Source organism: Berghia stephanieae, chromosome 10 (genome assembly GCF_034508935.2).
Source record: "Berghia stephanieae isolate SIO BIC M18660-M18661 chromosome 10, UCSD_Bste_1.3, whole genome shotgun sequence".
Lineage (NCBI taxonomy): Eukaryota > Metazoa > Mollusca > Gastropoda > Nudibranchia > Aeolidiidae > Berghia > Berghia stephanieae.
Genome location: NC_088369.1, coordinates 44,748,723 through 44,766,222, shown reverse-complemented (window position 1 = coordinate 44,766,222; position 17,500 = coordinate 44,748,723). Strand labels below are relative to the sequence as shown.

The 17,500-nt window shown below is 39.6% G+C and overlaps 1 protein-coding gene across 2 annotated transcripts in view; it reads left to right on the top strand.

Moving 5' to 3' along the window:
* Positions 1–17,500, top strand: part of LOC144955855 (serine/threonine-protein phosphatase 2A regulatory subunit B'' subunit delta-like) — a 237,477-nt gene that overhangs the window by 137,901 nt on the left and 82,076 nt on the right. For both annotated transcript variants that reach the window (XM_078886065.1, XM_078886064.1), the window contains 2 exons: positions 2,240–2,582; positions 7,890–8,272. In XM_078886065.1, coding sequence (XP_078742191.1) covers positions 2,240–2,582; positions 7,890–8,272 — 726 coding nt within the window. The remainder of the gene's footprint in view (positions 1–2,239; positions 2,583–7,889; positions 8,273–17,500) is intronic.

Here is a 17,500-nt window from a genome sequence, read left to right as displayed (position 1 = left end):
ACCTGGTTCCTTCAAGTGGATGACTCACGCGCTACTATAAACTACTATTATAAGATCTAGGACGGTTTCCTGATTAGGCGACACTGGACAAGTACGCATCACTTCACGGATCGAAACAACACCGGAATAAAGAGAAGAGTATTCCTCCTCCTCCCCATCCTACTCCTTCCTCCTTTGCGACATCTCCAAGGACAGACGCACCAACTCCGTCCATGCCTCCGGAAGCTGCCTACATGTCCTCACTTTGCTCTTCCTTCGCCTCGTCCTCCTCGTCCTCGCTGTCGTCGTCTGTCTCGTTGTCCTCATCGGCCACGTCGACCAAGTCATCGATTTCTTCAGAGGCCAACAGTGGCGGCGGTGGCGGGAAATCGGGAAACGCGGCTGCCGGTGGCGGAGGCGGCAGCAGGAGTAGTGGTGGTCATGGAGATGGCAACAACAACAACAACAGCAGCAACAGCAGTTGTAGTAGTAATTCACCCCCGATCTCTCGGCCCCGTCTTTTCTCCTCCATGGCCGTGAGGAAGGTCAGGCGACTCGTGAGCCTTGAGTGCTTCAACTGCGTGTTCTGTGGAGCTGGACACAATCGCTCTAGGACGGCCTCTGTCAAGGTGATTGGCTCTTATCTGATGTTGTACGGCCTGGCCGCTTATATATATGCTCGTGTAGCCTCTCTCAAACAAAAACCCCGGCGTCAGCTTCATACACACACCCACACACACACACACACACACACACACTCTCTCTCTCTGTCTCTCTCTCTCTCTCTCTCACACACACACACACAAGCGCGCACGCTCTCTCAACGTTTTCACGACATACCTCCGTCGTCTCTTGGGCCATCGAACATTACAAAATAAGATATTAAATCTTTCTGACTATAATGTCTTACTGCACAATCCTGTTCAAATATTTCTCCAAAAATGTGCCAGAAAACTCGTCCTTCAAATATCGATAAAATTTAAATGACCCTAATCTTTGCAAAATCTCTCAAACCTTGTGAGGTGCTATACGTTGTATATTTACAACAGATGTCATCAAAAACGTTCCAAGAGAATACCCCAGATTGCCACCCGCGGACTCTCTGTTCTACTTTCTTTACTTTTTTCATTATCCCCTCATTTTTTTTCCTTTGGATTTTAAGTCATGTCCACGTCGCCCAGCAGTGATTTGGTAGCTGGATCTGTTATGTCTTGCGGAAAGTACATGGGATAGACTAGCGTCATATTCTAAGGGTAGCAAGCAATTGCTATGGTCAATTTCACGCTATAGAAACCGGGATAAACTCCGGCTCCTTGGGCTAAAAAAAAAGAAAAAACTCTAAAAGGTTTACTTTTTTTTACGGCATTTGTTGCACTTAAAAATATATTTCAGCGCGGGAACTCTTCTTTTACTCTAACTCTTACCTTTTCAGAATGCTATTTTTTAATTGTTTTTGGATTTTGCCAGAAATGAATTCATTGTCTGAAACGAAAGAGGAAGAGAAGGAAACTTGATCGACGGCTTCTCATCAGTTCTGGCGGAACTTGAAGCATTGTTTGTTAGACCTTGATCTTTTGGCAAGGCCTCAATTAAATTTTGTTGAAAAAATGAGCTTTTATATAGGGCAATGTCCACTAAACGTGCTCAAAGCGCTTTACAAGGGGTCCCTGGCCATCAGCAACGTTTAACATGTAGGTCGGGACATGACGCCTGTTAGACGATATTACAATTTTTTCCGGACAAAGACAACGCTGTTAACGGCCAGGTACGCATTTAATTTTACACCTGAGTACGGTGAGAGAATGTGAGTAAATAAAGCCTTCTCCAAGGACTCAACTATGCGCCGAACGAGGCTCGAACCCAGGACCTTCTAATCCGAAAGCGAGTGTCAATCCACAAGACCACACAGCCGTAAGGGCCTCAACTAAAACAGTTCCATCTGAAATTCTTGATTTACATTAACTCTCTCCTTACCAGCTATTTTGAGAATTTCCCCCAAAAGTCACACCCATTCAGCACAAAAATAGACTTTTCTTACTCAAACAAAAACTAACAAGTGAGCTCTACAAAACAGTGTTTAGTATTTATAGCTGTCATCAAAGCATTTCTTTAAATTGTGTGATGTACAAGAGAAATCAGAATGAGAAAATTGTCGATTACATCGTAACGAATGTGACGACTTTCCTATGGGTGGTAAAGAGATGGTTAACTCAATCTCATCTAAATAATATTTTTCCCCCTTCTATCTTTCTTTTTCCAGCCTTCTGTGCCAATTACGCCCAAGGACAAAGACTCAGCACTATCATCCCCAAGTTCCCCGTACCCGGACAACAACAAGCAACAGTCAGTGGGCGGAGCCAAGATCGTCAACAGCCAATCATCACTGCCGGTTAACAACAACCAAAGAGGCCACCACCACCAAAAATCTTCTCCACCACCCGGAGACTCCAATCATATCGGCGAACAACAACAACTCCATCCACAGCCTCAACAGCAGGGCAACCATCTACGACAGCAACAACAACAGCAGCAGCAACAACAGCAGTTGCCGCACCACCAATCTCTTGCCAACAACACACAGCAGCAACAGCAGAATGCCAAAGGTAAGAAACAATACGTTCATCTATGTAACCTCATTGTGGTTGTACATATATATATATATATATATATATATATATATATAATATATATATATATATATATATATATATATATATATATATATATATATAATATTATTATTATTTTATTTTTTTTATTTTTTTAAAAATCGTGTTGGATACAAATTATGGTAAGAAAAGTTCTCGACATGTAGCAATGGAGCGAATTATTATTTTAATATTTACCACAATGTTGGAGTCAAGTCTACATCGATGTTTCAGGCCTTTTCAGCCATCGTCAGGACTGTGTGTTACTTGTTACCAACGGAACCATTCAACAAGCAACAACGCACAACAAACCAAACTCTTGTAACACACAGTCCTGACGATGGCTGGAAAGACCTGAAACATCGATGTAGACTGACTCCACCATTGTGGTAGATATTAAAATATATATATAATATATTATATATATATATATATATAAATTATGGCTTTTCCGCCACGATATCATAAGATATCGTCGCCTAGGCATTCCGCGAAGGAATATAGATAACTCATCAAACAAGATGTCTGTTGTCAACAGGAATCACCCATGTTGTCCAAGTGAGCAAATTGGGGGTTAATAATCTTGCTCAAGGAAAAAAAACAGCAACCTAAAGGGCCTGAAGCGGGGCTCGAACCCGGGTCCTTCCGGGTCACAGTGCAATGCCTTAACCACTCGGCCACTTCGCCCCCCCCCCCCACCATATCTCTCTCTCTCTCTCTCTCTCTCTCTCTCTCTCTCTCTCTTTCTCTCTCCCCCCCCCCCCCCCTTCCCATGTCTTTTCTCCAATCCCTATCCTCTTCCTCCAACAAAGGAATACATAAAAAAAAGATTTAAAAAGAAAATAAATCAATAAATAAATAATAGCATAGAAAACAATAAATCAAAGTTATCTGTCAAAAGGTCTCTCCATCACAAACGACATACTGGTGTCAGTGTCATTTCAAAGGTTGCTTGTTTAGGCAACCCGTCGATTTGGTGTAAGCATTTTTATTCAGCGTCTCGTTTTAGTAACAAAGTGAAGCCACATTAAGCTTGATCACTGACTGGGGTGATGGGTGAGTGACAACGATATTTCCAGATTTCACACATCATTCCTATGGGTTTTTTGTTCTTGGTTGAATGAGGCACCTTTCATAGATTTTGTCTGCCTGATTTATCTGTATGTGTGTGTGAATGTGTGTGAGAGAGAGAGAGAGAGAGAGAAGAGAGAGAGAGAGAGAAGAGAGAGAGGGAGAGAGAGACGAGAAGAGAGAGAGAGAGAGAGAGAGAGAGAGAGAGAGAGATCGAGTCTACATGCAGTGGTGAGGTGGATATTTTTTGCAAGAGCGGTAACGTACAATGGGCGCCGTGCTTAACAGGCGGTCTGTACTGTATGTACGAAATAGAAGATTTGATGCCGTATTATATATGTTTTTTTTTTTGGTGTTTTTTTTCTGTTTGTTTTTTTTCTCGAGTGGTAACTATTAGCTGCCGAGTACGTAATCAATGGGTGTTCTTGCAGTACAAGTAGTAGACGTAGTATGTATGTATGTGCTTAGTGGTTGGTGGTTAATTGGGAGGTATCTCGTGACGACGATATAACAGGGTAATGGAATTGACTTGATGGAAATATATCTTTTTTTTTAAGGGGGGGGGGGGTGGAGTTGATTATTTTAAATGTATGTTTTTTGTGTTTTTTTTTTTCTTTCTCGAGAGGTAACTATTAACTAGCGACTACCACCCTCTCAATGGGTGTTCTTGCAGTACAAGTAGTATACGTAGTATGTACTTACTGGTTGGTGGTTAGTTGGGAGGTATCTAGTGACGACGCTATAACAGGGTAATGGAATTGGCTGGATGGATATATATATATCTTTTTTTAAGGGGGGGGGGGGGGTTAAAATGTATGTTTTGTTGTTTTTTTTTCTCGAGAGGTAACTATTAGCTGGCGAGTACCTAATCACTTGGTGTTCTTGCAGTACAAGAAGTAGATTTAGTATGTACTTATGGTTGGTGGTTAATTGGGAGGTATCTAGTGATGACGCTATAACAGGGTAATGGAATTGGCTGGATGGATATATATATATATATATATATATATATATATATATATATATATATATATATATATATATATATATATATATATATATAGATATTGTTTTTTTATAGGGGGGGGGGGAGAGTTGATTTTTTAAATATATGTTTTTTTGTTTTTGTTTTTGTTTTTTTCTTGAGAGGTAACTATTAGCTGGCGAGTACCAAATCACTTGGTGTTCTTGCAGTACAAGTAGTAGACGTAGTATGTATGTATGTGCTTAGTGGTTGGTGGTTAATTGGGAGGTATCTAGTGATGACGATATAACAGGGTAATGGAATTGGCTGGCTGGATATATATATATATATATATATATATATATATATATATATATATATATTATATATATATATATTTATAGGGGGGGGGGAGAGTTGATTTTTTTTAATGTATGTTTTTTTGTTTTTGTTTTTGTTTTTTTTTCTTGAGAGGTAACTATTAGCTGGCAAGTACCAAATCACTTGGTGTTCTTGCAGTACAAGAAGTAGATTTAGTATGTACTTACTGGTTGGTGGTTAATTGGGAGGTATCTAGTGACGACGCTATAACAGGGTCATGAAATTGGCTGGATGGAAATATATTTTTTTAGGGGGTGGGGGGGAGTTGATTTTTTAAAATGTGTGTTTTGTTTTGTTTTTTTTTTTGTTTTTTGTTTTTTGTTGTTTTTTTTCTTGAGAGGTAACTATTAGCTGGCGAGTACCTAATCACTTGGTGTTCTTGCAGTACAAGTAGTAGATTTATTATGTACTTACTGGTTGGTGGTTAATTGGGAGCTATCTAGTGACGACGCTATAACAGGGTAATGGAATTGGCTGGATGGATATATATTTATTTTTTTTTATAGGGGAGGGGGGGGGGAGAGTTGATTTTTTTAAATGTATGTTTTTTTGTTTTTGTTTTTGTTTTTTTTCTTGAGAGGTAACTATTAGCTGGCGATTACGTAATCAATTGGTGTCCTTGCAGTACAAGAAGTAGACGTAGTATGTATGTATGTACTTACTGGTTGGTGGTTAATTGGGAGGTATCTCGTGACGACGTTATAACAGGGTAATGGAATTGGCTGGATGGATATATTATATCTTTTAAAATGTGTTTTTTTTGGTACTATGATTTACATCATGATTTAGAAAGTCGGATAGGATGAAAGAATCGCGAAAACGGGCTTGCTTACAGCATCAAAGAATTAACCACCCCCAGGAGATATTCGCCCCCCCCCCCCCAACAAAAAAAAAAATAAAATAAAGATTAAAAAAAAAATCAAAAAGACAAACAAAACGAAAACGCCTTAATTAGCTGTGATTAAATTACAAACAGGCGTGCGTTCGTTTTGTTATTGCGGTTGTTTTTTTTTGTTTTTTTTTTGTTTTTTTTTTTTGATTTAAAAAAAATATATTTATTTTCTTTCATTATTTAATTTTTCATCCTGGATTTGGATCACCTACAAAAAACGAAAAGCACCATTAGAAGCTGCTGCTGCTGCTATCCTCTTCAACCCGACACAATAATATCGATTCGAGACGTATTACGTATTCGATATTTTGTTCCGATTCATCGCAGGATATCCCCGATTACCGGTGTTCCCGATTTCGGTCCATCACGATATATATTTCTCATACCGCCTCCCCGCCCCTCCTCCCTCCTTCTTTGCCACACACACACACACACACACACACACACACACACACACACACAAATCCTCTTACTTCCTGTAACTCTCCACACTTATTTCAACAAAGCATTTTCAAACCCAAACAACGTACCTCGCATTTATATATATATATATATATATATATATATATATATATATATATATATATATATATTATATTATAATAAAACCTCTTGTTACTATTTCGAGACGACCCAAATAAATTGACGAGAAGTGGAAATTGGATTGGGGCTTCCGAAGTTTCTTTGTTATAATTTGGCTGCCATTATTTGGCTTGGATTCTCTTGTCTTTCATCGAATATCTTTTTCCCTCTCTTAAGTCCCAATCAATAGCTAGCCTGGATCCCCTCTGTCTTCCTCCCAATTATTTTTTGCAGTATTTGCCCAATTTTTAAGGTAAAAGGTAATCGGAAAACTTCTGCCTCTCCTCGAAATGTTTAAGTCGTTCGATTTCTCTCCCTTTCTTGTCCTTCATCAAATAATATATTATCGTTATAATTACCTCATGACACTAGTTTCAGTTGACTTGTCCGTGTCTAGAAAAAAATGATACGTTATTTAACCCTCTCCTTACCAATCATTTTCAGTATTTTCCCCAAAATTGGCAGGCTTACCCAGCGGAAAAATGGATTTTTCAAAACTCAAACAATCTCTCTACAAAACAACTTTATGTTTTTGTTAATTAAACAAAGATCATTCTTCAACGTTTCTGATGTACAAAATATACCTGAATATGAAAAATGTATATTGTGTCGTAACAAATGTGACGATTTTGCTGTTGGTGGTAAGGATAGGGTTAAAATAGGAATTATTGCATTTATATAATGTACTGCGTATGTTATAGGGCAGCGGCTCAGTGGTACGGTCTTTGCTTCGTACCCAAAAGGTACCGAGTTCGAATACCCGTCTCGTTGTGTGGCCTTAAGCAAGCCATCTCGCCTTAGCTCATTTTGCGCCTGGGTTATTCCAGTCTTCCCTTGGATTAGACCCTAAAGACAGATTTCCCCTTGGGGATGAATGAAGGAAATTTTATTTATTATTTTTTATACTCGGGGGTGGGGTGGAGATGCTGATAGCTCAGCTGGTAGAGCACAACTTGCTTCACAATCAATTTTTACTGACATCACCCCCGCTCCACTGTCCAACCAGCAGTAATTGGGTAGCTGGGTCTGTTAGATCTGGCGGAAAGTACTTTGTGATAGATTGTGTGTCCTATCCAAAGGGTAGCAAGCAATTGCTATTGCCCGTTTCACGCTATAGAAAACCGGGATAAACTCCGGCTCCATGGGCATAATGACGGATCTGAAGGAATAGTTTAAAAAATATGTAGGCCTACTCGGGGCATTATTATTATTATTATCATTATTAATATTACAACAACAGCAACAACAAAAACAGCAACAACAACAATAACAACAACAACAACAACAACAACGTTGAGTTGCAATAACGAATATTTGATATTTATTTATTTACTCTTCCAAACATTGTCCTTATTTTTTTTTTTCTTTCCAGAAGCCAAAAACTCAGTTACGTCCAAATCTCCCAAGACATCCTCCTCAGCCAGTGCCTCCGCCACCGCCAATTCCGCCATCTCGACTCCCCACACAACTTCCTCCACGTCCGCCGAAGACCCTCGCGCCAAGAGACGGTCCGCCGGCGGAGGAGGCACCAGCAGTGTTCAGTCCGGCAACGCCACCGTCAAAGGGGGCCGCGCTTCAGCCGGATCCTCGGCAGCAGGTGCTCCACACATCCCCCAGTTCTACTTCCCGTCGGGTTCGCCCGGCGGGCACCAGATAGCCGGCCAGATCGAGTCGGCGCTTCAGGCCGTGACGAAGCAGTTCGCCACCCTGGAAGGTGGCCGGGCGTACAAGCAACAGATGGGGGATATCGCCAAGGTCAGTGGTCTAGTATTTACTTTATTGGTTTGTGGTTTCTGGTTGGTTGGATGTTTTGTCATCGTGATGTTTGTTGTTGCTGTTATGAATGTTTCCTCTATATAATTCTCCTCGTCTATGTGGCCTAGTGGTATGACACTCACTTTTTTCGGATCGGAAGCTCCTGGGTTCGAGTCTTGCGCTCGGCGCATAGTTGAGTCCTTGGAAAAGACTCTTTACTCACATTATCTCACTGTACTCAGGTGTAAACTGAGTACCTGGCCGATAACAGCGTTGTCTTTGTCCGAAAAATTGAAATATCGCCTAACATGTTAAATGTTGCTGTTGACCAGGGACCGCTTGTAAAGCGCCTTGAGCACATTTAGTGGATATTGCGCTCTATAAAATAAAGCTCAAAGCTCCTCCCGCTCCCATCTTTCTTTTATTAATTAATTTATGAGTTTTTTTTTTTTCTTTTTTTTGTTTTTTTTTTTGTTTTAACAAATGAATTGTGGTATTGTGAGAGAAGTCAAGGACTGGGGTTTGTATTGTCTTTGGTTCAAAGTCACGCTGAAGAGAGTGACATCTACATCAACATGGGCTCTGTCAAGGTTTTAAATAATGTAATATCACGTTAGATACGGGAATGTCTGTCTATCTATATATCTATCTATCTATATATCTATCTATCTATCTATCTATCCATCCATCCATCCATCCATCCATCCGTCCGTCCGTCCGTCCGTCTATCTATCTATCTATCTATCTATCTATCTATCTATCTATCTATCTATCTATCTATCTATCTATCTATCTATCTATCTATCTATCTATCTATCTACCTACCTATCTACCTACTTACCTACCTATCTATCTATCTATCTATCTATCTATCTATCTATCTATCTATCTATCTACCTACCTACCTACCTACCTACCTACCTACCTACCTATCTGTCTGTCTGTCTACCTACCTACCTACCTACCTACTTATCTATCTATCTATCTATCTATCTATCTATCTATCTATCTATCTATCTATCAATCGACCTACCTACCTACCTACCTACCTATCTATCTATCTACCTATCCACCTACCTACCTACCCACCTACCTACCTACCCACCTACCCACCCACCTACCTACCCACCCACCTACCTACCTGCCCACCCACCTACCTACCTACCTACCTACCTACCTACCTACCTACCTATCTACCTACCTACCTATATTTCTAATAACTGACAATATCGAGATGTCTTTAATTATGATGCGTAAAAAAAAAACAACTTATCCTCACTCTTGTACTTATCTTTAAATTCACAAGATGGGCTGGTTATCAGTCTATCGCAAATCTTCCTTCCTTCCTTGTTAAAGTAAGAGAGAAAAGAATGATTTGAAACCATAATACAAAAATGAACAAAGCAACACAGCGATGGTAATCATCAGCACACAACAATACAGATTACCCAATCATTAGCCAGGCTGTAAACAACTCTGCTCACTGATTGGTCAGCGGAGTCTTGTCTAGAAACAACTTTTTTGTTGTAGCGCGTAGTAGTAGTAGATGGACAGTCAGTCCTTGCTTGCTTGCTGTGTTGATGTCTGCTTTAGATTACATCGACTGTTTTGCAAATTTGTGTGTGTGTTATTTTAATGACCCAGGAAACTCTCAGTTTCAGTATGCGAAACAAAACAAGATTTTGTTATACGTGCAGCACCCTCCCACCCTCCCCCTCCACCCTCCCCTCCCATCAACCCGGTCCTATTTGATATTCGGTCAGAATCGACGTGTACTTCTTTGCAGGTCTGAGAACCCAATTCCTTATGGGCTCATTGTTGTAACGGAGGAGATCTCAAAAAAATTTGTTTAAAATGACGCAAAATATTGTCCATTACACCAATGCTAAACTAGGCCCATAAGTGGGTTCGGGTGTCAGACCTGCATATCTGTACACGTTACTCAGAATGGACTCAATGGAAAAAAAATTATTGAGGCCAAAGTAAAAATATAGCTTTGAAGATTTCGGTTTTTTTGTTGTTTTTTCAAAAATCCTATTAGATGAAGTATCCAAATATAATCTTCCTGGTGGGGTTCCTGACCTCCCATAGTGGGCAGGGAGGTACTTACTGTGTCTTCTACCCCCCTATATCTGTTTTCCAATTTGCTTTCTGTCTTTGTCGTGGAATGAGATTACTTGGTTTTGCCCTGACCCTGGCCCATAGTGCTTGTCTCGGAGGGAAACAGCCAAATGCGTAGTTTTTGTTTTGGGGGTTGATATTGTTTTTCCTTGTAAATCTGTTATGTATTGGTTATAATATTGGAAAAATCAAAATGTACACATCTCTCAATGAAGGAAGGCAGGTCTCAAAAATCTTGGTTTATCCCTTGAAGCACGTTTGTAATCTTACCGAGTCAAATGAGAATGCGGTGATGTAAACAAACCATCAGCCGTCCACTCTTTAGACAATGAAGCAATAACCAGTAATGTATTGACTAAAGGAAGATTTCCAACATTATAATAGGGAATGAGATTAGCGGTAGAGTAGCGTCCCTTGATTGGACGTCACCCATAGTCTGTGACGTCACAGGCGGAAAGGTTATTAGAGAGAGAACGTCATGTTGGTTGTGCGCATGCGTCTCTCGTCCTCGCGGAAGCGCACAACCAACATGACGTTCTCTCTAATAACTTTTCCGCCGGTGACGTCACAGACTATGGGTGACGTCCAATCAAGGGACGCTACTCTTCCGCTAATCTCATTCCCTATAATGCACAAATTATCAGATCTGGCACCTGGCTGAGCTATTTCCAGATCTCTTTCCTTGGCAGTCAAGCATGTCATATCTGTAGCGTCTCTTCTTCCACTTCCAGCCAGAGATGAACCAGGATACGAGGACCTGCCGCCCTTCTCTTCATTAATACAATCAGTCATCTCGCACTGATTTGAATTATCTCTATCTATCAATACAATTTTTAACCAAAAAAAAAAAATGGTCCTGACATTCTCTCCCGACTCAAACCTGGATCTAACAAATTTGCGGGTTTGTATAATCCAAAATCATCCCCTCAACATACGATAGTCTTGCTTCCAGTAAAATACTTTCAAACTCTCGTAACTTTAATAAATTCGTAAAACAAGTAATATATTATTGTCACAAAAATGCCACCATCGCCGTTATTGTCGCCACTTTTTTAAAAACATAAGATAAGTAAATTTCACGGGTATCCAAGGATTATTGTGAATTTTAAACAGTTTTTTTTTTTTTTGTCTCTTCTGAAAAGATGCGTTTTTAAGATACGATAGTTTTGCACCCTGCCTTCGATGTGTGGGTTTTTTTCCTTTTTTTCAAAAATTTTTTTTTAAAGTTGAAAAATAAAAATGTACAAATCTCAAAGAAGGCATGTATCAAAAGTCTTTATTTTATAAGTAAAGCCTAAATTATTATAAACAAACGACACTTACCCGTTGAAGCTTGTTAGTAATCTTACCGATGTACAAATCATGGACAGAGGGTCAAATAAGAATACGGTAAACCATCAGCCTTCCACTCTTTAGTAAGCAATTACCCGAAATGTACTGACTAAAGAAAGACTTCCAACATTTTAATAATGCACAAATTATCAGATCTGGCACCCGATTGAGCTATTTCCAGATCTCTTTCCTTGGCAGTCAAGCATGTCATATCTGTAGCATCTCTTCTTCTACTTCCAGCCAGAGATGAACCAGGATACGAGGACCTGCCGCCCTCCTCTTCATTAATACAATCAGTCATCACGTACTGGTTTGAGATATCTCTATCTGTCAATAGATAGTTCGAAGGTGACGTCACTCGGGTCTTTGTTATTGTTTTTTGCCATCCGCGTTTATGAGTAATGCTCACTGAACTGTATTAACCAGACTATAAACGTTCATGGATACACACAGTTTTGTGTGTTGGTCCGTTATACTTCCGGATGGCAATGTTATGAGCTTCTTCGCCAAGCGCATACTATCAATACCATTTTTAAGAAAAAAAAAACAAACATCAAAATATTGTCCTGAAATTCTCTCCAGACTCAAACCTGGATCAAAAAATTTGAGCAATGCCTCTTTGCACGTTTGTATAAACCATAGTCATCCACTCTTACCTTCACATGAAGAAAAAACAACAACAATTTATGACTAGCTTATAACTAACTTGATACAAAAACACAGACTAACAAGGTTTTAACAATACATCCTTTAAAAAGATACATCTTATGATCAAAATTACAATTTCAATACTAAAGAAACTGGATGGAGTGGTTTGGCCAGTACGGAAAACCGGAAGTTAAACAGATGGCAGATGGTTTCCCGCGTTCTCCTTTGGCACGTAGATTGTAATGGAGTAAGATTACGATTCAGTTTCATTCGGACACAATACTCTTTTGAAGATGTTCGTCACACATGGGAGATTTTTATTTTTTTAATATATATATTTTTTAAAATTATTTATTTATTTATTTATTTATTTATTTATTTATTTATTTATTTATTTATTTATTTATTTATGTGTGGACGAGAATCAGGGTTGTACGCAAATGTATCTGGTGGGGACATTTAATACTTTGTATAAAGGTTGAATACTTGGGTAATGCATGGTTATATCCGGTACACGACATAAACAAGAATCAAGAATACACCGTCAGCGATGGAATCGGAAAGGTCTTATTTCAAGCAGCCGTTTATTATTATTTATGCAGATGGCAGATATTATTATCTAATAGGATCACTCCATCGATCTCTCCCCCCGAAGTAGCGAGACTTTCTGAAGGTTCGTAATCCAACGGTAAACATTCAGAATTAAAAAAAACCATCAAGAACAAGAAGAAAGCAGATGATGAATTCTCCACACAGTAGAAGAGGAAGACTGAGGATCAATGGAAGTTGTTAGTCTGGGGGAAAGGTCAGTTCGTTTTAACGAGATAAAGAGTCAAATTGAAAGTAGAAAAACACTGTTGTCCCAACGTTAAATAACACAAAGAAGCCGACAGAGTGAGGCGATGAGGTAAAACTAAAAATGAAGATGAAATTATATAGACCCTAACTCGCGTCAAAATTATAGATAGCCGGTAAAATAGGAATAAATGTACATCCAACATAAATCATAATATATTTCTTGAAGCGATGGTGAAAACCAGATCTACATTCCACCGACACAACTTAGAAAAGTAGTAGGCATTTACTGTTCCTTTAAAATAATAAACGAATCTCTCTATATTAAAATTTAAAAAATGCTAACAGAGGCTCCACAGCATTAAATTAACTCAAGATTTTGTTAATCGGGAAACCATTGTGAACACGTACTGAAAGGGAACACTGTCTGGGTGGGGTTCCTGCCTGCCATAGCGGGCAGGGAGGTACTTGCAGTGTCTTCTATCCCCTCATCTGTTTTCCAATTGCTTTCTGTCTTTGTCTTGGAATGAGATTGCTTGGTTTTGTCCTGACCTTGGTCGGAGTCCTTGGCTGAGAGGGAAACAGTCGAATGTATAGTTATAGTTTTGGGAGATGATATATTTTTCCTTGTAAATCATCTCTCAGTTATGCATTGTATTATGTTTAGTTTACATATTATATTAGATGATTGGTAAACATTTGAGTGTATTCCTCTTAGTTGGGACCTGTGCTTGTCTGGATGAGACTTAGGTGATCTCAAACTAAGTACTTTGATAGTGTACTCTTGGAATCTACACCTGTTTCTTATTTGAACCAATTCCCCTTTGTCTTCCCTTTTCTTGGATGCTTTATTGTAATTCTAGAACTTTTTACTATCCCATTTTCTTCCTTTTTACTGGCGCTGATATGACCTTAATGTGTCGCAAGCGCCGTAAAACCCTTAAAAACAATAAAAACAAACAAAGGGAACACTGTAGTACCATGAAATAAAGCCACGAGTTCTAACCACCGCTGAGAGGCCCTTCACCAAATTTTTCGGGTCGATCGTCATAACATAGTAGTGTGAGCTGCTGCTGAGAGAGAGAGGCCCTTCACAAAATGTTTCGGTGACATATTTTGTTCACCGAGAAGCCATTTTGATGACATGCTGAAAGGGAATACTGTAGTAGTACCATGAATTAAAGCCACGAGTTTTAACCACCGCTGAGAGGCCTTCACAAAATGTTTTCGGTGACACATTTTGTTAACAGAGGTGCCATTTTGAACGTATACTGAAAGAGAACACTTTAGTACCATGAATTAAAGCCACGAGATCTAACCACAGCTGGGAGACCAGCTTCACACATTTTTCGGTGACACATTTTGTTAACCTGGTAGCCATTTTGAACACATACTGAAAGGGAATACTGTTATACCATGAATTATAAATCCACGAGATCTAACCATCGCCCTTCCTAAAATTTTCCGGTGACACATGTTGTTAACAGAGGTGCCATTTTGAACACATACTGAAAGGGGAACAGTGTAGGTAGTACCATGAAATAAAGCCACGAGATCTAACTACCCACCCATGGGAGGACCTTCACCCATTTTGTCGGTGACACATTTTTTTTGTATTGTTGTTTTTTTTTTTTTTTTAAATTATTTTTTTCTTTTGAAAGGATTGAACCAGACTGCAATATAAATTGACATTCATAATAATCAGATGTTGAAAAACTGATCAGACGCCGCTCACACTCACCAGAAAAGCTTGGGAAGTCACAAAATGGCGTGAGTAATGAGGTGGGGGAGGGTGGGGGGTTGAGGGATTCGCATAGATAACACAGGACGGTAGTCTGTGGAGGTTCGAGGCTGTGAGACATGATCTCGCAGGGCAATTATTATAGTCACTTAAGTCTTAACTCACTCAATCCTAGAGATTTTGGCTACTTTTCAAATTGGAAAAAAAAAATGAATTAAAAATGGGCATGTACATATTTGAGAAAGTATTGGACTGGAACCCGGGGGACAGAAGATCAAGGGGAAGACCACGAAGTTATGATTTCGGTTCGTCATATAGATAGTATGCGCTTGGCTAAGAAGTTCACAACATTGCCATCCGGATGTATAACGGACCAACACACAAAACTCTGTGTAACCATGAACGTTTATAGATAGTTCGAAGATGACGTCGCTCATGTCTTTGTTATTGGTTTTTGCCATCCGCGTTTATGAGTAATGCTCACTGAACTGCATTAATATTAACAAGACTATAAACGTTCATGGATACACACAGTTTTGTGTGATGGTCCGTTATACTTCCGGATGGCAATGTTGTGAGCTTCTTAGCCAAGCGCATACTATCTATAGTCTGGATAATACAGTTTAGTGAGAATTGCTCATAAACGTGGATGGGAACAAACAATAACAAAGACTCGGGTGACGTCAAGTTCATTATAGATAGAATGCGCTTGGCCAAGGAGTTCACAACATTGCCATCCGGAAGTATAACGGACCAACACACAAACTCTGTGTAACCATGAACTTTTATAGTCTGGTTAATACAGTTTAGTGAGAACAACTCACAAACGCGGATGGCAAAAACAATAACAAAGGCCTGAGTGACGTCATCTGCATACTATCTATAGCAGACTTCATCAAATCAGATACAATTTAAAATCAGTAGCTTCCGCTAGCGTCAGCATCTTCTAAAAATAGTCGCCTCGGATAGCGGCGGTCACGTCACAGTAATCAGATAGATCTATTTATAGAAATGCCGATTTCACATGTGGATTGCCATTTTTTTTCATATCACGTGGCCCTCAGTATCATTGCGGTATTACAATATGGATAGTATGCGCTTGGCTGAGAAGCTCATAACATTGCCATCCTGAAGTATAACGGACCAACACACAAAACGGTGTGTATCCATGAACGTTTTTAGTCGGGTTAATACAGTTCAGTGAGCATTACTCATAAACGCGGATGGCAAAAAAAAAAATAATAACAAAGACCTGAGTGACGTCATCTTCGAACTATCTATATGTTTGAGTCAGACAATAAGAATGCTCTTGAAAAACAAAGGACGGCAAAATTGTGATATAATCTGATTTAAATAATATATATGCCCTATCGAGAAAAAAAAATTACTTTATCAAAAACCTCCGGTAATATCTTTGTAGTGCTGTTTTCAGGTTTAATTATTGAGGGTTTTTTGGTTGTATTTTGTTGTTTTTTTTAATTGGCGCGGGGGGGGGGGGGGGGGGTCTTTTTCACCTGGTCTCAATCAATACTGTATCGTGATTCTGGGGACACATTTTATACATTTTTTTATGTCGTCTTCATATTCTCGTCGTCGGTTGGGTGTGAATGAATCACGTCATTAAACGACGGCATCAAACGTGTGGTCAGCGTCACGTGCATTGCCTCTACATCGGAGATTGTTGTCTTTGTTAATTGAGCTTTTTTAAATAGAGCAATATTCACTAAGAGTGCTCAGAGCGCTTTATTTACAAAGGGTCCCTGACCAACAGCAACACGTAACAATGTAGAACGCGACATGACGCCTGTTAGGCGATATTACAATTTTTTATTCGGCCAGAGACAATGCTGTTAACGGCCAGGTACTCATTTTACTCCTGAGTACGACGAGAAAATGTGAGTAGAGAGCCTTTTCCAAGGACTCAACTACGCGCCGAGTGAGTGAGCGAGCGAGCGAGACTCGAACCCAGGACCTTCCAATCCGAAAGCGAGTGTCATACACAAGATCACAAAGCCTCACATAGCCTGGTGGGTGTGATGAATCACGGGATTAAACGAGACATCAAACGTGTGGTCAGCGTCACGTGCATTGCCTCTACATCGGAGATTGCCATCTTAATTAACGACGCGTTTTAATCCAAAAGGTCACTTTTTTTATATAATGCGCGTAATCGCTTTACTTATTTGTGACGCACTATTTCAATCCGGTATGAAGTCGGACGTGAACAGGAAACAGAAAAATCTGACATTAGGATCTGCAAAGTCCTTCAGATCCATGAGATGAGGCCTATGGAGTGGGAGTTCATCCCGGTTTCTATAGCCGTTTTTGAGTGGGAAAAAAACCCCAAACGACACAGCGTCTGCTGATGAACTGGCTGCATTTCCGGTTCTTTATTATTATTAGTATTATTATTTTCTCCCCTTTTTCCTCCATCACGCGGATGAACCGATGGTGACCCTGCTGTGGCCTTTCCGTTTCCATTTATGTCTGAGTCACGTTGAGGCTGATGGGACGGACTGGCATTCGTTGTCAAATCTCTTTTCTAATAAGGCTTTCCTTCTGTGCAGTCGAATCCTGATAAGTCGATATCG